This window comes from Aedes albopictus, chromosome 2 (assembly GCF_035046485.1).
Source record: "Aedes albopictus strain Foshan chromosome 2, AalbF5, whole genome shotgun sequence".
Lineage (NCBI taxonomy): Eukaryota > Metazoa > Arthropoda > Insecta > Diptera > Culicidae > Aedes > Aedes albopictus.
The window spans coordinates 113,367,364-113,392,207 of NC_085137.1; the positions used below are offsets into that span (position 1 = coordinate 113,367,364).

The 24,844-nt window shown below is 38.7% G+C and overlaps 1 protein-coding gene across 1 annotated transcript in view; it reads right to left on the minus strand.

The window, feature by feature from the left end:
- Nucleotides 1-2,759: 2,759 nt before the first annotated feature.
- The window catches only part of LOC109419875 (protein vestigial), a 141,208-nt gene continuing 119,123 nt past the window's right edge, over nt 2,760-24,844 (minus strand). Inside the window, exon 8 of the mRNA XM_029852997.2 lies at nt 2,760-3,714. Coding sequence (XP_029708857.1) covers nt 3,665-3,714 — 50 coding nt within the window. The 3' untranslated portion in view covers nt 2,760-3,664. The remainder of the gene's footprint in view (nt 3,715-24,844) is intronic.

The window sequence follows — 24,844 nt, forward strand, 5'->3', positions numbered from 1 at the left end:
AAATGACACTGAAACCCCTTGCCCCTTTGAAGGCTCCTGAGATCCCCTGAATTTCCCTTTGAGCCCCTTGAAAAGTCCCTAAAACCCCCTCAATACTATTGGAATGTCCCTGAATTCCCCGTAATCACATTTAAACACCAACAAAACCTGTCAAAATGTCTTTGAAAGGCTCCTAAAATCCCTGAAACAACCCTCTGGAACGACCTTGAAATACCTCGGAACCACCTTTTTGGGCACTCTGGGATCTTTCTGGAAACCCCCTTAGTACTGAAAAAACTTGTAATTAGAAGGCACGAAATGTTGCTTATTGACAAATTGAGATAATCCACGACTCCGTATTAGCTAGACCAGCGCATTGATCAACTAAGCCACAGAGCAGGTAATGATTCTGCGGAATAGAAAGCCAAACTGATTCCGAAGTCACACCGTGAACACAACCCAGCTCTCTTTCGGCTTAGCTGCCAATCCACAATACACTCGCATTTGTGCCCACTAGCTACAAATGAGAGCGAATTGTTTTTATGAAGCCGAGACTTACTCTCGCACTCCACATACCTAGCAATCAAGCAGTTTGTTTTGCTGGTGTCTACTACATAGTTCTTGGTTTAGTTTCATCGTGATTCCTTCAAAGAGAAGAAACAGACAGTGGAAGCATTCAACATGCTTGATCCGGAAGATTCTTTGTTGGAAGATAAGTTAACACTGAAAAGTTAACATTGAGTGTGTTTTTGCCTAGATTCTGCAAATTTCTTGCGGGAGTACGTTACATGCGTAACATCACATTTGAAATAAGAAAGACATAATCAACAATAGTACGCCACAATACTCGATTCGTGGCTAGTGCTAGAACGCGGGCGCTGAAGCCCAATGCTCGCCAGAACTCGTTCCACCTGGTCCGCTCATCGTATTTACTTTCAGTGCTCCACGCCTTCTTGTGCCAACTGGATCGGTAGCGAACATCAGCTTTGCAAGGTTGTTATCCTGCATCTTGCAACATGTCCTGTCCACCATATCCTTTCGGTTTTGGTCACCTTCTGGGTGCTGGGATCCACTGAGTGGATATGGATAACTGACACTGAGGAAGATTACAAGTGGAAGTTGAAATACGCGTATCTGTCAAAGGATAAGCAATATAGGACGGAATTAAAAGGTACAAAACTGATTACACTCATTCGAAGAGGGTATTCTGCTTAGAGGATTCGAAAAGTCGGTATAAGACCGTTTTGCACTTGATGCATTTGGAGCGAAAGTGATTCTTTTTAGACCACAGCTTTTTCTAGAGCCCGTAGTAGGCACGACTTTCCCTGTTAGTAAAGATCTAAGGTAAACGAATTCTTCCACCACCTCGAAGGTATCCCCGTCTATCGTGACAGTACTACCTAGACGGATCCGGTCGTGTTCGGTTTCACCTATCAGCATGTACTTTGTTTCTTGACGTATTCACCACCAGTCCGACCTTTGCTGCTTCGCGTTTAAGGCGGATGTATGGCTTTGCCACCGTTTTGGTGATAAATAATGTCCATCTCGTCCGGGACCGGCTTTTGTGAAAAACGTGCCTCGGCTGTTGAGCCGGGATCGTTGCACAACACCTACCAGAACGATGTTGAAAAGTATGCAGTCATCTTGTCGCAGTCCCCGGCGAGATTCGAAGGAGCACCATTCTTCGTTGTTTTGAGTAGTCTTGTCAGGTTTCCAGGAAAGCCGTTTTCGTCCATGGTTTTCCATAGCTCTGTGCGGTCGATACTGTCGTATATCGCCTTGAGTTCGGTGAACAGGTGTTGCGTTGGGACCTGGTATTCATGGATTTTTTGGAGGATTTGCCTTACGGTGAAGATCTGCTTCGTTGTCGACCGGCCGTCGATCAAGCTGGCTTGATAATTTCCCACGAACTCATTTGTTTCAGGTGACAGGCGACAGTGGATGTTATGAGATAGCACTTTGAGGGAAGAATAGTGATCACATTCCAAATGTTAAAAGTAAAAAGTGCTCGATGTTAAAAGTAAAATATGAGCGGGTTTTTGCTCTTTTGGAAGGTTACACGGAAAGATCGATGTACACAGAGCAAGGAGTAACTTTCACGCAGCGATCGGAAAGACAAAAGATTTCATGCAAACTTGTGTGAAATTTCACGCAAATTTGTGTAAGAACGGATCAGCACATTTTTTGTGCTGATCCAGTCGTACGCAAATATGAGTGAAAAATCCTTTGTCTTTTCGCAAGTTACTCATTCGCTGTGTACTTTCGTTTTAGGGTGTACTTACCAGGAAAACGTTGCTCGAGCCAGTTGAAAAGTATGTTTTTCGGTGTGAAAAGTAAACAGTGCGCGTGTATGCGACTAGATTTTGAAGATTCTTTGCCAGGAGTTTGTAGTTTGGTATGATAACTAAACAGTGAACATGTTCTTGGCAATATTCTAAAGATTCCTTGCCGGAAGTCCGCTATACGGGTCGAGAAGTAAGTATTGAGTGTGTTCTTGGCTAGATTAGGAAGATTCCTTGGCGGGAGTACGTTGTCCGGGGAGAAAAGTTAAAAGATTTCTTACCGAGAGTGTGTGCGCGTCCAGTTGCGAGAACGAATGGGTTCATCCGGAAAGTTGTTGCTACCTTTCTAAGAATAAGCTTTCGGATCGAGTAAAATAGACGTGTTTCAGGAATTTTTGCTTTACAGGATTTTTTTTATTGTACACCACTCAGGAGGTGGCTCAATGTATAAGGGCTTGTTTTGTTGCATATAATGCTCATCCGCAAAAACTCTGGTGTGATCCTCCATTTATATCCATCACACCGGAAGAGATATACATATTATGTGTAGGTTGTAGTAATCATATATTGCAGTAAAATAACTATTCATATAAGAACTGTACGCAGCACAGCGTTACTTGTCGGTTGTCTGTTTTTCTTTTCTAGTATTAAATTGTGTATGATTTTTCGTTTGTTTTGGAAATTATACCTTACTCTCGCGAGTCCTGTGTGTAAGTTATACTCAAAATGTATTCGAAAGATCCTATTGAATATGTGCACAAACTTGTTGCCCTACTCTCTTGAACAGGGAACACACTTATTTAACGTCTCTGGGGTTGCTATTGTGTATGGATGATTTCGTGTATGCGTTGGATTGGGAGGTTGACTATAACGTAATTTTGTGTTCTCTGCAAAGTTCTGATCTATCGATTTCCGTCACACAACTTTCTTACTAGATATATGATACATATTATAGCGTTGTTGAGAGAGATAGGTTCGGAACTAAAAAATTGTTTGGTTCAACAAGTTCACATTCGATAGCCAAAAGCATCTAAATTTAAACCATGATCGTGCTTTCGAATAAAAGATCAGCTGTGAGTGCCTTGCTTAAACTAGATTTGAACAAAGAGTACGATTAGATAAATTAGATTACAATATCACTAAAATCACTTTAGAGTGCTTTTTTCATTTGTTTAGTTTTGTTTGTCTTTTGATTTTTGCAATTTCACTTATTTCAAAATTGCATTGCTCCGTTGATTTGGGGTGCAGTGTGGATCGTCCGTAGTGCTGTTACTGGTTCTTCGAGTTACCGAGAGGGAAGGTATGCACGGTTTCGATCAATTTTCTCCATCAATTTCGTTCGATGTGATTGTGATCCTCGTTCACTCCATTAACGCGTATTCTAAACAAATTTGGCTAACTATCTAAAACCAGTACAGATCCTTGGATGATTCTTGAACTTGGGCTTCGAGACCTGTAGAAAAAGAAAAGGAAAGAAAAAAGTATAGTAAGTTTAGCGAACCGACAAATTAAACTAATCTTATATCAGCTTTTACAACTCAATACAGGACTTCTTGAAAAGGGGCATAACATACGGGGCTATTGATTCTCGAGAATTGTAGTCATTTGATCAGATGTTTATCATTTTTTATCTGTACTAACGAGACTTTTAGCCCGGGGCTTGTTTATCTCAGGACTGACGGATTTGTTTCCCTTCCGAAGGAAGGACACACATTTTGTGCGTTTGTCGGGAGTGGGATTCGATCACAGGTCCCTGGCATGGTAGTCACGTGCTAAAATCATCACACCCGGTCCGCTCCAGTGTTAATAATTTATCTTTGTTAGATTATATTTTGTATAGATTGTTATTTCTTCAGCTATGTCTGACGTTCTGGATAATACAATAAAAAATCCACAAAATACAAGTTTAAATTCAACGCTTTATTCGAGATCTCTATTTTTAATTAAATAAACTTGAATTGCCATCGGAAAGATTATTTTTTTCTAATAAATTTTTGAGTTACTGTTTAATACAGAAAATGTTATCGAAACGCTTTAATTTTTTACTGGAATACTACATTTGTAGTATTAGATGCCTTGTATGGCGTGATGGCTTCTGAAACGGTCTCACTTTAAAGTTAAACGAATTCAGATCCTTCACATCCTTTAGAAAATTAAACGAACAGGGATCAGAGGCCATGTATGCAATTTATTTCCACCCTGTCGTTTAGAGCTGTTGGATTGGGGTGACAATATGTCTCAAAGGCGGTGACACTCTGCAACACACACTCCCATATAATAACAAAAAACGTGGCCAGCAATAATGGCAGCAAGAATTCAAGGACTCAAGTGTAGTCCAGACAGGAGACGATGGCGAATGAAATATATCCTCACTCGGGGTTGAACATTGCTGTTGTCCTGAACTCTGTTGGTGTTTAGAAGCTTGAAGGGTTCCCCAACTCCAACCAATGTCGTCGTCGTCGTCGTCGACATGGAAGACGACTGCGAACGGTGGTGCTTCTTGTGTGATGCTTGCATGAGATTAAAAAGGGTCCAATATGGTTTGTCGCATATTCATACGCCTGGGCTATAGAGTGAAAGAACGGTCGAGCAAGTTGAGTTACGCCCGGACTGGGTGAAAAGTTGCCCCTTTGAGGACGAATACAATAAAGGATCTCCCCTTCTGGGCAGGGTTTTGTCGTATACAGGATAAGGCAAAGTTTTATTTCATATGTCACATGAATTTAGCAAACGCTCTTTCGGTAGCTGCTTTGATATTAGTTTTTGTTGTGAACGTCCTTTTCTCAAAACGGAGACGGACTGGGTTGTGCACTGAGTTGCTAGCGTGAGTTGTCGAGGTAGGTTCGTTTCTCTAGAAGTGGACAAAGTTTCATCAAAGAGAAAATGCAATTATTTATGGCGATCTGCATCGAACGAACTGACAAAAGTGGCTGGTAAGGTCTTTAATCTAAGCATATGCGAGCAAGCTTCTTGTCTGAGTAAGTGTTTTCTATTTCACGAAATATGATTTATAAGTACCATTTTCGCAAATTTTAACCAAGAAGTAGGAAAACCGGTATTATTGAGTTGCCTCAATAGCGTATCTGCTACGTGATTACACAAAAGTGGTGACAAGACTCCCCCTTGGGGGCATCCACAAACACTCAATTTCCTAATCGTTGCTTGACGCAGTGTCAAGAAAAGACGTCGGTTTTTTAGCATTTGGTGAATCCAATTGGGAATCATTGGAGATATACCATGACTCCGCGTGGTTTCCAGTATGGCATCGAAAGGCACGTTGTTAAAAGCACCCTCGATATCTAAAAAACACACAAGCAATATTACTTTTCAGTGAATGCTTTCTTGGATTCTATGACATTTCCCGGAAAATCATTTTCCGGAAAGACATTTCCCGGAAAACATTTCCCGGAAACCCATTTTCCGGAATGGAACAATTCCCGGAAAGCTGTTATTTTATGCAGGGCTTTCAGCGTTATTTCCAAATCTTCGACAAAACATTAAAAAAATATTAGCAGTTATGATGCCAACAGTTTGAATGAACAGCCATTGTGTAATAAAGGAAAATTTTCAATGACAATTCTGGCAGCTGTATATCCAAAAGATAACATTCGAAAGAAAACAAAAGAAAGGAATAATATCAAAAAAAAATGGTAGCGGTTGCATTTTGCGTATAGTTTGTAACCAGTATACTCTTGGTCTAAACCCAGACAACCAGGAGTCGCATAAGAAACCACGTTGTACATCGTATAAAGTACTATTTTAAGTCACTATCGCATATATGTACGGCTGACTGACAAATTTCTTCGCATATGATGTTATTTTTTGAACTTATTACGATGTATCAGGTTAAGTCATATAAGAATACAAATAAACTTTTATAAGGTAGGAGCACATCGTAGTAGATGATATTCTGATGTTTTATTGCGATGAGCCTTACTTCGTAACTTCGTAAAAGCGTGCGAGCGAACTCGCAAAGTATCAAATGAATTCGCATAATTGCGTACTGCGATGATTATACGACTTCGCTCGGTACTTTTCTTGTTGTATCAGTTTACCTCGCATTGGTGTATGGATGAAATCGTATAAAAATACAAATAAACTCGTTGAAGTGTGCATTCAAACTCGCATAAGCTAGAAGCGTTTATGTTGGCATTACGCGATTTGACATGTGATAACAATTAAAGAGTTTTTGTTGCACTGTGGATGCCGTGCCAAAAAGCTACAAGAAAGTGAACGAACAGCCATAATTATGGTTGCAAAGTTATCATTATTTGTTTAGTTGGCTTGATAATCAACAATGGGAGGCGCTAGCCAGAGAGGGGCAGTAAAAACTGTACGGGAAATCGTTTTTAGCCTGCCAAACACGCACAGCGCAAGTGAAACAAGTGCATTCCAACAAACACTGAGGCAAGTTAGAATATCATGATAATTAATCAGCTTGTTTCATAAGTAGCGTTTGGTGTTGAGTGTGAAGTGTGGCTCGACAATCAAGAGATCATTAGTTATCGAGCTGACAGAATTGTTTTTTTTAATATTATCAAATCGCATAAGATGCTAAATTGCGTCGCAATAGTGCACGTGGTGCATCGCACAAGATATCGCTTCAAGTCATATAGCGTTTTTATTGTTCCGTCAATGCACGTATAGCGCCACCACTTTTGTACGCATAAGGCACTTTTTCTGCATCTGTTTCGGTTCTTGACTCGTGCTCAGAAAAGGACCCACTGCGAACTTTTGCCCCGTGCGAACTTTTGCCCCGCATTACTCCATTAACTTCTTTTCCCGATCAGCCTAGATAGCAGAGTAGTGTCGGTAGCGGTTAGTTCAACTGGCTAAACATAGCACTACGGACCGCCTGTTCCAGTGGTAGGAGTCCACTAATCAGGTGACCCCTAAATCAAGGTGGTATGCGGCTTTACGCTAACCGTGCCTACGAATGAATGGTTAGGGGGGGGGGGGTCTTTTTTTTCCTTGTTGGGGACATAATAATAGTGCGGTGGACCTAGTGCAGTGGTTTTCAGACCGTGCACCGCGGTGCACTTGGTGCACCGCGAAGCCATGACAAGTGCACCGCATAGTCTTGCATATTCAAGATTAAATTTAAATTCATTTCCTATTTCATGAAAAATAATTCGACTTAATTAGAACAATTGAACTAAGGTGTTCCAAGGGATTGAGAATAATATTTCCATTATACCAATCGACGAGTAAACCTTGAATCCAGCAAAAACCTTTCAGATATTCGCGAAGAATCATGGAACAAGTCTGCCAAAACTCTCCTAATAAATATCATATTTTTCCAAGAACTCGTAATGGATGTCCACAAGTACCTACCCTACAAGGCATCTGCAATGTATCTTCAATGAATGCGAAAAAAAAAAATCTCAGAAGAAATCTTAATCATATTTCTGTGGCTTTGCTTAATACCAGAGAAGGAATCTATCACTGATCTCGAAATCAGGTGAACACACAACTCCTTCCGAATTGACTAGAGGAATTTATCAAGAATATTGTCAATATATGCCAAAGTTCTGAAAATAAAGCTGCCAAGAGCCTTGCTATAAATTTTTCAGAAATCCAGTAAAAGTTTTGGAAAAACGTATCTAAAAAAAATTCTAGGTAAAAAGTGAGGTTACTAGACGCTACTGATGGAAACAATTCAGTAGTCTTGGAAGGTCACCACCGAGGATCTTAAAAAACAAAACACCATTACTTCGGCTCAAGATTTCATTCAGCATTCATAAAGATCTTGTCTGTTAGTTTCCAGAAACATTCTAAGCAAGAAATATTCCATGTCGAATAATTGTGTTACTTCACTATGCTCCGATAAGTGATGAAAAAACGTAAGACAGTGTCATAAGTCTGATAAAAATTTAATTTTCACTTTTTGTCTCCTCCCCCTTCCAAAATTTTTCCCTGGATTTAGCATTTTTAGGGGGCAGATACAAAATTGTTTATCAAAATATTGGGTCTTGCTGAAAATTCTTTAACAAATCCGATGAGTTTTTAATATTTTTTTTGATTAAATGCTTTATTAGTTTTATCCCACCCCCACCCCTCGACAAGCCATACAGTGGTGGGACAAAAAGTGAAATAAATATTTGTAACGGCCTTAGGCATGGAAATATATTTTTTAAGCAATCAATAGGTAAAACTGTCAATTAACATCTAAATTAACGACTCATGCAAAATATTTCATTTTACCACATCAAATCTGATAGATTTAAGCATTTTATGTTAGTAAGTAAACTTGCATGCAACTTTTGGATGGCGACTTGTATGGGAAATATTGTACCTAACATAAATCACTTAAAACTATGAAATTTGATGTGGTAAAACGAAATATTTTGCATAAGTCGTTAATTTAGATGGTAATTGACCATTTTACCTTTTTTTTTATTCTTAATCACTTAACCTAATTTACAGCTCTATTGTCCACTGGGGCACTACGTGAGCAATTACAATTGACAGCTGCACTTACATTTTGTACAGCGCCTAGATTCTATTCTACTTTATCGAACTGGTTGCCTTTCTGCTGCTTTCACTTTTTCTACTTTATACCTAGTAGAATGATGAGCACAAGGATGATGATGGATGGCCGTTGTTCTTTTCCAGTCCGATTGGGGGTCCATTATGAGTAGCAGTTCGCCGATGTCCAGGTATCCGGGTCCGTTTGAGCCATGGGGCTCAGAAGAGGGTCAGTGTCAGTTGCTCTCGGGGGAAAAGCAACTGACGAAAAATTGCAAGTGCCGGGGCTGGGAATCAAACCCATGACCATCCGCATATGAAGCGAACGTGTGACCAACTACGCCACGGGCCCCGGCATTTTACCTTTTAATTGCCTAAAAAATATATTTCCATGTCTAACGGCATGCAATCAAAACAGCCCAAAATCGCATATTTGCCCTATAAATTGAGGTATAGCTCAAAATTGTGATGTGCTGGAGCAAATCTGAGCCCGGATTCGGATTCAGCGGCCCAAAATCTGTCGAAGACACATATGCTAATGAGACAAAAAAATGTTGCGCTGTGTATTTGAAACGGACTAAGGCTGACACAAATTTCGATTTTCTCTAATGTCACCCCCCCCCCCCCCTCGGTCGGAATTCGAAATTTTAAACTGAAATTAGAGTTGTCGAGAAAATTTCTTAACAAATCCGATGAGTTTTACAAGTTTGCCTTATTGTTTGGGTAATTTTTCAGCAAGTACATTTATTATTTTTTATCCACCCCCTTGACGAGTCAACGAGCAAAGTGACAAAAGAAGGAAATGAGACTTGTTCCGGCCTAATTGGTGGGGAAAAAACTACAGACGAGTGTATGCACCTTGGAATTGTTATAAAAATTCGACAGTTTTTTTACGGATATGGAATTGTTATTTTTTAACAATAAATGAACATGTGCACCGCGGAGCGATTTGTTTCCAAAAAGTGCACCGCGAGCCGAAATGTCTGAAAACCCCTGACCTAGTGTTTCCCCGAGACAATCAGCTGCCCTTCTTCAATCTCATACTTGAGGCTGAATAAGGGCGGGATTATGAAGATGTTATTAATTAGTTTAAATTTTCACCTATATGGTTTCGCATTATGCGTTTTACACAGTGTATTCTGTGCATCCTCGGCTTTGGTGCACTCAAACCGATACCGATCTGGCTTTATTGTTGCTGTTCTTTTTTGTGCTGTGATTGTTAAGCGTTTATTCTTGGCTAGTTTGGGTAGTGGCTACGGTTAGGATAGCTCAGATCAATCTTCAGCACAAAAGAACAGCAACGATCAATTTTTGCAGATTTATGCAAAATGGTACAGCCCAAGTGGCGTTAGTACAAGAAACTTACTTTCGTAAGGGGAATTTCTATCTAGGAAACCTTGTGAAACGGTGTTTGCTACTTTCAGTAAAAATGACATGGCAAACTCGCGTGTCATGTCTCGAGCATGTGTGCTTGTCTACAACGTAATCGTTGCTACACTCATTTCTGAACTAACCACCAGAGATGTATGTGCTATCACAATTGATGTATCTGTTGAAAACCTCAACAGGAAATACGTTTATTGTTCGGTTTATTTACCACATGATGAACCATCCCCTACGGATGCTTTCAAGCAATTCATAGCATACTGCACTTCAAAAGGCCTTCCAAATGCTTACCATATAATCTGGGGCAGTTCATTTTGAGAGGCTCCAGTTTGATGGAATACTAAAGTAGTACAGATCTTGGATTACTTAACATAGGCAACCGCCCAACCTTCATGGTATCTGCTAGAGAGGAAGTGTTAGACATAACGCTTTGCTCTAGTAGAATTAGTCACGAGCTGGCATGTGTCAGATGAAGAATCTTTATCTGACCATCGCTACATCTTTTTTGAACATGTGAATGTTACTTCGCAAACTTTGCGTTTCAGGAATCCAACTTCAGGTCGACTAACTGGGATCCCTTTACCGATTTGGTTGCAGCCAAATTTCACTCCAAGTGATTTAGATGATGCCGTTGATACTACAACGGCCTTCATCATGGAACCTTTTGAAGAAGCTTGCCCTCTGCGGTCTGTGAAGACCACAAGAGGAACCCCTTGGTGGAACTCTGATCTGGCGAAGCTCATCATGGAACAATGTCGAAAGAGTTGGAACAGACGACGTTCGGCTGGATCGGAGGCTTTCAGGTCGGCTCGCAAGGCCTACCAGAAAGCTCTTCGATCTGCTGAACGATCCGACTGGAAAGACCTTTGTACAAATGTTTCCAGTTTGAGTGAAGCCAGTCGGTTGAACAAAATCCTTGCAAAATCTAAAGATTTTCAAGTGAACGAACTTCGTTTGCCAAATGGTGATTTCACTTCCTCTGATGAGGAAGTTTTGGAATGTTTATTCAGTACACACTTCCCCGGATGTGTGGATATTACATCTTCGGATGAATCTGATGTCTTTTCTTGTAGTTATGATTCTTAAGTTTCGGCTCGGAGTATCACAACTTTAGAATCGATTGAATTGGCACTAAATAGCTTTGCTTCTTTTAAATCTCCTGGGGCAGATGGGATTTATCCCATTTTGCTTCAGAGAAATTTGAATGTTTCAAACATGTTTTGAAAAAACTACTTGTTTGCAGTTTGCTACTCCCAAATCCTGGTAAGATATTACTGTAAAGTTTGTTCTGAAAGAAGGTCGTTCGTCGTATGAAGAAGCAAAGGGTTTCAGACCTATCAGTTTGACCTCTTTCCTTCTGAAATACTTAGAACGCAATGCCGATCATCACATCCGCGATGTTCATCTGGCCAATGTGCCTTTTCATGTGAACCAACATGCTTACCAATCTGGAAAGTCCACTGTGACTCTTTTACACAAAGTTGTTTACGACATCGAGAAGGCATTTGCTCGAAAACAATCCTGCTTGGGTGTTTTCTTATATATCGAGGGTGCCTTTGACAACGTGCCTTTCGATGCCATATTGGAAGCCGCACGAGGTCATAGTTTATCTCCAATGATTTCCAACTGGATTCATCAAATGCGGAAAACCGACATCTCTTCTCGACATTGCGTCAAGCGGCGATTACGAAAGTGAGTGTTTGTGGATGCTTCCAAGAGGGAGTCTTATCACCACTTTTGCGGAATCTCGTAGCAGATACGCTATTGCGGAGATTCCACCTGTTTAGACTCCTGCGCGAAAATTAGTTGCGTGGATTTTTCTTGCGTGGGCCCACAGATATAAAACCAGACCGCGTCCTGGTGAATATTTTACGCTGTGTTGTTAGGTACACATTTGGTGATAGTTTTGCATTGTAGACAAATATTTTATAGTGCACATACGCTGAAAATGAGCCTAATCATTTATTTGCGTCGGAATCTATAAATCTTCACAACGGGCAATATTGAGGCAACTCAATAATAGCGGTTTCCTACTTATGGTTGTACATCAGCACTAGACATGTTCACATTTAAGAAAATGTCTCGAATCCCACTGGTCAAGTAATTATCTCATGCCAAAATGAACTTCTGGTCAAATTTTCAGCTAGATTGATAAAGATTTCGATGTGCTTCAAGTCGATTTGGTAATTTCAGGCTTTTCTACACTTTAAAAAATCATAACTATTGAATGGAAAGACATACACCGTGTCCAATAAGTTCTCATACAAAATCAAATTCAATTCATTTCACATCTGTAATTAGGATTTTCAAAGTAAATTTATTTATTGAAAGGCCAACTAACATACATCAAATACAGCATATGTTTCGGAAATAACTGTCCTTTATCCTTCTCTGTTGATCGCTTATGTGTCGTAAGTCCATTTCAGCTGGCACGCACGCCATTTCATTGGTATTTCGTCGTATTTTAACGAGTAATGGGTTTAAGTTGAAACAAATTAGATTCCTGTCCTCCCCATCGCTAGTAGCAACTATGACCAGAAGAGAAAAAAATATAAGATCCTGTATTGGTTAAGTACGGAGCCGTTTTATTTTGTACAAAATAAAACGTAAATTAAAAAAGAATGTCCATTTATCTGTTTCAATGAGATTTGTTGTGTTAAAGAAGCATGAGTGCATCTTATCTGGTAGATTCACACCATTCTCACTTATAAAACAGGCTTGTATTCCTATTGTGGTAAATTTTGTCCAAAATTTACGTTTTATGATGTTTATCTTTGATATAACGGTAATTTTCATGAAAGTCAGCCCAAGTTGAGCTAAGTTGCAAATTTCTTACCATATCATCACTAAAACTGTATTGTTTAAGCCTGAGTATATCCATTAGGTACATAACTTGGGATACAAACTCAAAATTTATTCTTATGGACTCTATTTCGCTACCGTAAAATTAAAAACTTTTCGGATATTTTTCTTGCGTGCCGGAGAAACCGGATTTCAGAAAACGGAAGTGTACTGCTAGGCTCATAAAAACAAATAGAAAATAAAGCTATTCTTAACCGTATGCTTTATTTAATCAGTATTATGTGACCTTTCAATACATGTATTCATTTTGGAAATATGAATCACATATGTGAAATAAAATGGTAGTTTCTAAATTTGTATTTTGTATGAGAACTTATTGGACACGGTGTACAGTTAGGATTATAGCTCGAAATCAAAGCTTATTATGTTCCACAAAAGTCGTCCATACTTACTTGTACAATTCTTGCAAGTTTTGTCAGTAATAAATTGAGTTTTGTTCTAAGTGGTAACGAAAAATCGGTTATCTTGTAGTCAAAATGGCCTGGGAAGAATGGAGTGATGAAATTCTAGGAGTTGAAATACCCAGGAGATAGTCATGTCATATCTCTCAGGACGAACCCCGTTCGAGAGAGTTCAGCAGTTTTTTGGAATAAATTATTAAAAGTGCTGGATGCCGTGCCACACGCCATCATCATCGTGGGGGACAAAAAAGCTTCAAGTGACATCAAAATTAACACAAAATGAGCACATTAGCCTTGATTTTTTCTGCCAAACGATGATTGTTTTGGTCACATTTCATTGATGAATCAGAACGATTTGAAAACAGTCATCGTCATCAGCAATGAAAAACCAATGCTAACGTGCTCATTTTTTCCATTCGATAGGCGCTTTGTGGTGATTTTTTGCCCCCCTCGGTGGGTGATGGCGTTACACAAACAGACAAAAATATCACAAAATTAAATTTCTGTTACATATCGAATGAACAATACACAACGACAGCAGAAGAGTTTGATGAACTATTCAAAAAAGCAAAAACTATATCTGGCAAACAAAAATTTCATTCCTTTGTACCAATCGCTCATAATAAAATCATGGCCGAAACATATTCCAACTCCAATGAAGAACCAAAGATTTTCAAATTGTTCGATTAAATTAATAAAAATATATGAACATTCAACTAGAAATAAGAACAAAGTGTAATGCCACATAAAATTAAAGAAAAAAATAAAAAAATAAAATTTCAAAAAAAAAAAGTTTTTTTAATATGCGTTTATCCGAAATCCCCACACTGAAATTATGCGCTTACCATTGAGCGTCAACAAAAATCAGTTCGATCATTCAAAATTCGTATTCAAAAACAAGTCCTGCTTTTTTGCAATATAAATATAATCTTTATATAGATTAACTGTTTATCGCTTCCGACAATTCTACAACACTCCACAATATATCACATATATATTATAATTTTGAGTTACATTAATATAAACGTTAGAGAAAATATACGTCCTTTTCAAATGTTAGTCCAGATAAATGTTAGATTTATCAAAGTTGATACATTCATAAAGTTTCATTGGTTGACGAGAGGCTTCCGAGGCTATATATGGCTATGTTGGAACGAAACACACTGAAAAATATTCACTCAATGTAGACACAAAAAAAAGTTTTTGTTAGAAAAACTTTTTTTCCTTAAATATGTCACAGCAACATTGTTCGGAGAAAATGTAGGTAATTAAAATACCTTTCTCCAGAAAAAAAATCAATGATTTTAAAACATAGGGTTTTTTGCAATATTGATTTTAATTTTTAAAACCTTTTTTTTTCAGTGTAGAAAGTAGTTTTATATTTTTTGATATTTTTATAAAAAAACTTCATGGAATTTCACGATACTCCGCCATACAACACTTTTTTGTAGCTCTTGTCATTTTTGAGTTACTTCGACTTTAAAAAAGTCAATGAGAAAAATAGGCCCTATTCAAAAGTTACTCTTGAAAAATTTCGAAAAACAAAGTATGCAAAGTTGCTTAGAAACACGTATTGTTTGTGTCCACCAAGTTTCATTCGATTCTGAGAGGGTGCTGCCAACCGTTGGTCGAGTTGGCGCGAAATTTTGTCTATTGTGTCGTCATTAGTCATCTTTACAAACCAACTTAAAAATGCATTAGATTTGTGAATATTTCTGCTGAAGTATCAAACAAATATGGTTTGGTTGCTGTTACCACTTAGAATGCCTATCAAATGAGGCTATTTATCATTGAAAGCTATGAAAGTTTGAAAATCGGCATCGATCTTACCCCACCTTACCATACTGCAGTAACCCGGAAGAAGAACTGAATTCAGCATTGCAGTCTCTCAGATCATCGTCAACAACATGGTTTTGCTTCTCGCAACCGCATTGAATGTTGCAATTCTCGTTCGACAGATGAAAAAACTGCTCACTCTCATCTCAACTCAACCTAAAGAACCGCCACCTTCCTCCGACCCAAGCTGCATCTATCTGTATAAGTATCGATGCTGAACAGCAGCGAATGTGTGCGAATGCGTGCCGGCGGCGGCGTGCCACAGTGGTGCGGTGGTGGTAATAAAAAGGCGTGTCTTGGGCGAACCCTCAGAGCGCGCTGGCCGGGCCGTGTGCGATTGGCCGAGAACGATGGCTACCGATGCCATAAATTATTTTTAATTATAATATTATACATGTGCTGACGACGACGACGGCTTTGTGGACGTTCTCGCGCCCGTCCATCAACACTGACGAAGTGGTCTGGTTTGCGTGGAGTTCGGGGGGAATTTGGTGTGAAATGCATCGAAAGGGTCAAACTACTCACGCCGGTTTTAGTTAAGTATTGACAATTTCTTTGGAAGGGTTCTGCATTTTTTTTTTTTGGAAAATCGAGAATTCTTAAAGGATTTTCTGATGGAATTTGCAAAGGTTCCACAGAAGGAATACTGCTGAGGGAATTTCAAAACAAAATGTTAAATGAACTTTTAATTTTTTTTTGTCTGTATTAACGAGATTTTTAACCCTAGGCTAGTTCATCTCGGGACCCACGTTTTACTTCCCTTCCGAAAGAAGAACCCACATATTGTGAGTATGTCGGGAGTGGGATTCGATCCCAGGTCCTCGGCGTGATAGTCAAGTGTTCTAACCACCACATCAGGTCCGCTGCACACCAACTTTTAAAGAAATTTTCGCATTAATTTCTTAACCGATTGCCAAATAAATTTTTATAATAATTGAGGGAGTTAGAAGCAAAGGGGTGTAAGTGACAAAAACACACTTTCGAATAAATGAGGTTTAAAGTTTTTCCCCAATGTTTCATCTTATACAAAATGTATGGAGTTTCAAAATCGACCCAATTTTCTACGATTTATTGTAATTTTTCTAATCATCGAAAAAAATCTTAAAAAAGTTCCTGAAATCTTAAAATCTGAAGAATTTGGTCACTTACACCCCTTTGATTCTGGGCCACTCAATTGGCAAAAGAAATTCCATAGAAATTGCCGAAAGCAATCCCAAAGAAATTGTCCAAATCAATTTCCAAAACATAAAGTTTCCAAGAAAACAATCAAAACTTTATATATAAAATTTCTTGGGAAATCAACTAAGGTTTTTTTTTTAAAGAAATTGCCAAAATAACTCCAGAGAAATACTAAGACATTTTAAAAGAAATGGCCCAATAAATTCTGAAAACAAGAATGGCCTAAAACATTTTTTAAAGAAGTTTTGGAATAAAGTCCAAATAAGAATGCCGATAGAGTTGTTAAAAAGTTTGTAATGATTTTGTCCAACCAATTTTTTCAATATTATCTGAACAATCTTAAAAGAAGTTGGTTGAAGGATTTTCTAAAATTGCTGATTGAATTTCAAAGGGATTTCCGAAGAAGTTTCCAAAGATTTAAGAAACTGTCCAAGGAATTCTCATAGGAATTCCTGGGCATTTCTTCTCATGGGAACTTGACACAAATACACACTAATGTGTATAGTGTCGAAAATAAATTAACTAACTAACTCATGGTTACACTTGAATACAGAGATAAATTTTCACGGGAATTGATGAAAGGTTTCTTACAGAAATTTCTGAAGAAATTTATAATGGAATTGTTAAATGAATTACCAAAGGAATACCAAAGAATTTCCTTGATCCGAATAAATTCCAAATTCATTTCCATAGAAGCTCCCGCAGAAATTCCCAAATTCATTACTCACTTCAGTCGATCCGCCAAGAGATTACTCACTTAGTTTCCAAAAGGCATTACCGAACATATTTCCTTAGGAAATGCAACAGCAATTGCACAAGTTTACAAAATAAAACGAAAGTCGTAAACTTCTGTCAACGACCAAAATTTTTGAAGCACAATTTCGTACTGATTTCGAAACCGTGCCTCAAAAAAGTTTAAGAAGAACAGTTTTTGAGTTTTAGTTCAATATCGAGTTTTACAACTTTTTAAAATATGGAATATACTAAAATTCAAATATCTTGCGTTTTGTCCAACTAATTTTAAATCTTTTTCCGTAAATTAAAAGGTGAATATAATACCATTCGATCATCGGAATGCAGGTTTTGTGTCAGATTGATGAAATTTAAGATATTTGCGAGTTTGTTCCTTAAACTCCTCAAATTTTAGCAAAATTTCCAAAAATATATGAAGACATTTTTTTTTTCAATTAGAAAACAATAGCATTAAGCGAGTCGCACAAATTCGTAGGTGGTACAGTCCTAGACCGCTGTTATGAGGGTTGCCTCCTTCCCGTCCGAACCAAAGCACAAAGATTTGGGACTAATCTCTGACTCTTAGACAAGACTGACGCAATCCTCCAATGGTCGAGCACTGTCCTGGCCACGTCCTTGCGACTGCTGAGGAATGGGAAAGGATTGTTAGTTTTGGACACCTATGAAAAATGTAGACAACTCTACGATCTCTCAGGCCTAGGTGTCACGGGAATTTGGGTGTTGTTAGTGGAAGGGTAAACTCCAGATGATACGCTTGGTCAACGTTCAGGCACACCATTGTTAGTCTTCTTCGAATCCGTTGTCTGCCCGATTCATCCTGGATTCCTCGTCGTCTTGATGGCATTTGGTTGAATTACCAGATTCTTCGGTTGATAATCTGAACTGAAATATAAAATAATATTAACATCATACATCAAATAAGCTACATATTAGTGATACGCTCGCCACAGATGCATATTTTAGTTTTTTTTTTCAATTAGAAAACAATAATTTAAAAATTCTTCCTCAAAGTTTATTTGACATGTCATATGTAGGCAAGTTACAGTAAAAAAATCAGCTCAATCGCAGCATTGATTACGGAGAATGAGATGTGTGAAGTGAGCAACTTTGCTTAAAAATACTACAAAAGTCGATTTCAAATCATCAATCTTCTATGGTCTCAGATTTGCTCAGATTACTGCATATTGCATGCGATTAACAAAACGAATTTAGTCTTACTACATATGACTCACCCATTACAACAATTTCTTTGAATTTTCGGGATCATTTTGAAAGTTTTTCCCAGCTGGGCCATTTTATCGCGTTCTTCCCTTATCAGAACACAAACTGAGGTAAGGTACACCGGGGCAAGTTGAAACGGGTGGGGCAAGATGAAACAGCGGGTTAACATAATGTTTTCTAATGATGATAAACAGTTCGATCGCCATAACACATAGATTTTGATTCAAACAATCTTTTAGAGAAGGACAAATTCCCAAATTGTATTGAAATCTATTTCAAAACATCGTGTTTCATCTTGCCCCACCCGTTTCAACTTGCCCCGGTGTACCTTAGCTAAAAGGTCCACCAAGGAGGGGAAAGCTGAAATGCTCATTTAGTAAATTAATTGCACATTGGCGTGCGGTTCTTGTAATCTATGCTTGCACTGCTGGGTGCGCCATAAGTGGTGGGCACCCGGCGGCCACGGTAGCAGCAGTAGCGCCGAAAACGCCGAGACCCATGTAACAACGTTCGTCCATCCAGAGGGCTGGTAATTGCGGTAATTTTAGCTTTTCTTCTTGGTGGATGCGAAAATAAGGGCGAGAGGGCGGCTCCGACTTCGACAGGAAGCATTTTTATGTTTTCCAATACGGGCCCGGCGGAGGAAAGGGGAGGTTGCTGTTTTATTTCAGTTCAGTTTTTTTTTCGCTGGACTTTAATTAGATTCAGTCTAAGCATTTATGTTTCGTATCAATTATATGCTGCACACTGGCGGCGTTAGATCAAAGAGAAGCGGTTCGAGTGGTGGCAATAGGGGGCAGTTAGGTTGTTTCCCAACCGAAACGTCAGTCCAGTTTGGTTTGGTTGGAGTTGGTCGTCACCGAAGAAAAATGGCGATTCATGCTCAGTGGAATTAATTTTATTTAATTGCTTGTAATTATTTTGACGGATTGGTGACGATATATTCTGGGAAAACTTTAATTTCGTTGCATTCCATTGACAACTTTTGCTTCTCTAAGTTTTATTGGAATGGTGGATTTGAATTCAGAATAGCCTGCACTTTATATTTGAAGATAGGGGATATGATATGCATATTTCACAAATACCAATTATTTTAAAGTAGCATAGAAATTTTAGTAGGATTGCCAAAGGGTGATGTTATGGTTTGTAAGAGTTTCAAATGAAACTGCAGATAAAAATCCTAATCTCTTATTTTGTTTTGTGTGTATTAAAGTTAAAGTTAAAAATATACCCCAGTTTTGTAAATGATTTCTTAAGTCAGTTGTTCCGTTGCGACTATTTCAAGACATTTTTAAGAATTTGAGCATTTTCTACATACCGAAATATGTGTTTCCTCTAAACATAGTGACAAGCATTTTTTAATTACTTTGACATGTATGCTTATAGTTGACCTAAATCCAGTCCTTCTCCAAAAATAGTCACTCATGCGCTGTCGCGTTCACAAAAAAAGGCGACAAGAGGAGGGTTTTTTTTTCTAATTTATGAATCATCAGCAATGGGGGGATTAAACCTCCAAAGCCGGAATTGCTCATGCGATTAGTAGAGAGTTAATTCTCTCATTTTACAATAAGCATGATAACGTCTTCAAAAAAGTTGTAGAAAATATTATTACAGGAAAACTTGTCGAACCAGCTTTGTTTCTGTTTGCTCATTATTTAGAGTCATGCTCTAGTAATCAGTTTTGTCGTTGAAACTTTTTCTATATAGAGGGTGACGATGGGTATTATCGGCAGGTTTGTTATCTCCGTCATGGGGGTTTTGTCAGTCAAATTTCCTGAAACTTGGTCATGTAATTCAGGTTGGTTGGGAAGGATTTGAGGCCAACTCTTAGTTCAATAGCTTTCAAAAAACCCTCATGACGAAGAGACACAACTGCCACAAATACGCAATTTCCCCAATTTTAGAATTTTCAAATGTTTCATAAAACCAGGATGATCTGAAAATATTCAGAAACTAATCCAAAAAACTTTTCTAAAGAATTCTAAAATAAAAATGTTATTTGGACATCCATGCAGGATACTAATCCAGGGTTCCAAACGAATCTCAACACGTAAATTGAACATGAGGTTTGAACGAAACCTCAACCTGGAATTCTTACAGATTCTCAATTAAGGATATGAGAGTGATTCAGATCGGGGATGTGAGAAAAATCTGAAACAATATTTCAACAGAATCTCATCTGTAATTAGATTTTTTCCTTTGCCATTCAGAAGAGTCAACTCTATTCAGCCCGTCGAACCGCATCATCACTTTGAAAAATGACACAGGTTATCAATCTGACGCAAATCATCACTCATCATTTTTCGGATTGATATCAAAGTGGTGCTACCTGTGTTTGCAAAGTTTCAGCACATCACACCGCTACTTGACATTCCATTCCAAAATCCAAGCCCTGGATGGACGTCCAACCAGCAGCAGCAGCGCGGACAAGGCCAAACGCTCCAACGTCAGGAATTCGCATTCTGTCCACCGCGCACCACTGGCCAGGCCATGTATCTCGTAGCAACATGTGATCTGAAGCGACATTTTTTCCACTGTTATCATCATTCATGTTTCCACACAGTTGTTTCGGCTGCTGTTCTGCCGGTCCACGTTAGAGAGCGCAGCGCTGGGGCTTCTTGTTCTTCCCGGAGTCGCGATTGTCGCGCGCGCTTCAAAATCAAATTCCTCACATTCCTTAGCTCTGCGCTGAATTTTTCCCGCTCAAAGGATGAATTCACGCGTTGTTCTAACCTACTAATATGGTGTTTAGGAGGACCGATTTGAAGCAAATTGACGAATAAAAAATCCACTTCGAACCAACGCAACGCGCTGTGATTTCCGATGTGCTTATAAGTCACTTCAGACAGGCCAACATCTTCCTAGTTGGCGAAAGAACGTGGAGCTGCCTTTCGGAGCCAGTAGACGGCCCCAGAGCGACGACAGTATGATGAATTTGATGAGACGAAAACAAACCGGCCGCATGATGAATCAGTCGCCCCGCGCAGCTCAGGCAACTCCACAGCAGCAGACAGAACGGAGAAACACGTTCTGTGAATCTTCAAAAATATGTATTGTCAAATCTACATTCCACCGATCGGCGGGATCACGGCGCGCGGCGTCATAATCATCGTCGATCTTTGTCTTAGGAGAGAAAGAAGAATCATATGCCGACGCCGATCCAACAACGGCGATGACTGTGTCGGACGATACCATGGCAGTCTCTGTGGAATGTACGACGCGCCAGGAACGGTTCGATTGTAGAAAACCGACAAATCATCAAACATATCACAAAAATGATGCGAGATATTAGTGCGGAAGAACGCCATAGGTTAGCTCCTAAGACCTATGTCCAGTCCATGTCATAAGGCCATGTATTAAACTCAATAGTGCGGTGTTTGTTTTTTTGGCCATCCCAACTAATTTGTTATTGATAAAGTACAATTTTCACTAGATTTTAATTAAGGAAATGTCATGTTTTGTCATAGCCACAATGACATACATGTGTTCCGAATCTTTTCCGAGCAATCTACCAATTTTGATGGAAAGATATATGTAGTCCTTATCTTTCCGATATTGGGAATGGAATGCATAGGAGTAATACGGCAAACATCTTCATAAGAAGTTACTGTCTTCGAACGTATTTATGCCTTATTGAAATGTCGGTTTTAAGTGATGGATGTCTAAAATAATGGTTATTACTGTTATTGTCATGATTTTTCCATAACAGTTTATCAAAAATGCCCAAAGCCACAGCTTCCCAAACTTAGTTACACGACTCCCCAACCCCTTGGAGGTACGTTCGAGTTGTTCTTTACGAAGCGAGATGACAAGCCTACCAACTGGGCGTTCGAGAAAGCCAGGTATGGAAAACGATGCCCTACGCAGCATTTTAAAAAATGAACTGTCTCGTTACAATTGTAAAGGTAATAATTTGATCTATATTTATTATTAAATATCTTGTGTAAAGATCAAGAATTCAACTTTTTTTTGTGCTATATTGTAGAGAGATTATGTTTATTAGATTTAATCCCCGCATGATTTTACCATAATTAATTTCAAGTGGCTTTTTTCGGTGATATGAATACTACTCAAAGTAAGAGGGAGTAAAGAAAGTAATGAAATAATACGGTGGATAGATACGCAAGCGAGCGATAAGAGAAATTGAACCGACATTTAAATTAACAGTGCGTGGGTGGTGCGCCTAGCGTAATATCTTAAGATGGTTGAAGAATGTTATACTATTTCCTGGAAGAATTTCAGACAATTTTTTATTGAATACTCTGGCAGAATCCCTGAGAGCATCTAGGAAAGGAACTCCGAAGGAATTCTATAACAATCCCTAAAGAAAGTTCAGGAGAAAAAGCGAGCGAAATTCCGGAAGGAGTATCTAAAGATGTCCCAGGAGAAATCTATAAAAACCTCTGGGAGGAGTCTCGGGAGGAATCTTGAATGAATACTATTATAAATTCCTGAAGGAATCCCAGTAGGCATCCTTATGAGAAGCCCATGGATATCCCCAGAGAAATCTCAGCAGAAAAACTGATGCTATCTCGGGAATAGTCCGTGAAAGAAACTTAGAAAGAATGCCAAATAAAATCCCTAAAGGAATTCCGAGAGGAATTATCGAAGGATTTCCGGGATAAATCTCTGATAGAACGTTAAAAAGTATCCCTGAAGGAAGCCCGGGATAAATTCTGAAAGGAATCCCAGGAGAACATTCAGGATGAATCCCTGATGTAATCTGGGAAAAAAAAAATCGTGAACGAATCCCAAAAGAAATCCCTAAAAGAATTTTGACAGGAATTATAGAAGGATTCCCGAAATAAATACGTGATGGAATACCGGAAAATTTACCTCACAGGATCCCTGAAAGAATGAAATCCTAGGAGAAATCAATGAAGGAACTGCGGGAGAAATTCCCAACGGAATCCTTGATGGAGAAATCCCTAAAAAATATCAGGAAGAATAACACTAGTTTACAGCATTTTTGAACTCGGTGAGCTGATGATCATTTTTGGTGTAGAATCATGCCCTGAGTTCGAAAACGCGAAAGAAAAAAATTACAGTAGAGCGGAAATTTTTCGACTTTCCATACAAGGTTGATGATTTGAAATCGATTTTTGTTCTATTTTTAAGCAAAGTCGCTTACTTCAAACATCTCATTCTCCGTAATCAATGCTCCGATTGAGCTGAAATTTTTACTGTAACTCGCCTACATATGATATGTCAAATAAACGTCGAGAAAGAATTTTTGAGTTGTTTTTTTCTTATTGAAAAAATACACTTCTTCAAAAAATTTTGGGATTTTTGCTAAAATTTAAGAAGATCGTCCCTAAAACCCGCCAATATCTTGAATTTCATCAATCTGAGGCAAAACCTGTTTTCATATGATCGAATGGTATTGTATTCAGCTTTTAATTTATGGAAAAAGATTTAAAATTGGTTGAACAAAACGTAATATATTTGAATTTTAGTAAATTACATATTTTGAAAAGTTGCAAAACTCGATATTGAGCCAAAACTTAAAAACTGTTCTACTTAAAAATTTTTGAAGGTCGGTTTCGAAATCAGCACTAAATTGTGCTTCAAAAATGTTGATCGTTGACAGAAGTTCACGACTTTCGTTTTATTTTGTAAACTTGTGTAATTGAAGGAAGTTTCGCTAAAGCAATTCAGGAAAGATGTCAGAAGAAATCCATATAATCTCGGGAGAACCCAATAGAAGAGTCTCGGAAGAAATATCAGAAAGAATCCCCAATAAAATTCGTGAAGGAACTCAGGAATAACCGGGAAATACATCTCAGAAGTAATCAATTAAGGAATGCCAGAAGGAATCCCGGGAGAAATTCCAGAAGCATCCTGTAGTAATACCTGATGGAACCTCGGGAACATTCAGTGGAAGAATGTGAAGGAATTCCGGAACAAATCCCTTCAGAGAATCCCGGGAGGAAATAATAGAGGATTCCCGGGAGAAAATCCTAATGGGATCTCGGAAGAAATTAATGAATGCTGGAAAAATCTCCAAAGTTATCCTAGCGGAATCAATTTCGGGTGAAGTTTCAAACGGAGTTCCACAAAAAGTTCCTAAAGAAACAGAAATCTGAAAATCTAAAATGAAATCTAAGAGAATCTCAGAATATATCCTTAAGATGTTTGGGGATCGACTGTGATTGTGGTTATGTTACGGGGATTTTCCGGCTTCCAGTCTTCGCGTAATCATAAACGCGAAAAAACGTCAGGTGTAGAGCATAATGATTACGCGAAGACTGGAAGCCGAAAAATCCCCGTAATATATCCTTAAGGAAAACATGGTCAGAATCGATAGGGGAGAAAATTGAGAAAGAACTCAGAAAGTAATCCCAGGGACTCCTTGTGGTATTCTGGAAAAATGAAGCCGTCTCGAGAAGAATCCCTGAAGGAATCCCGCGAGGTATCTCTGAAACAGGGATAAGGTGCATTTCAAAACTCTTTGCGTGTCGCACACACGCTAAAACC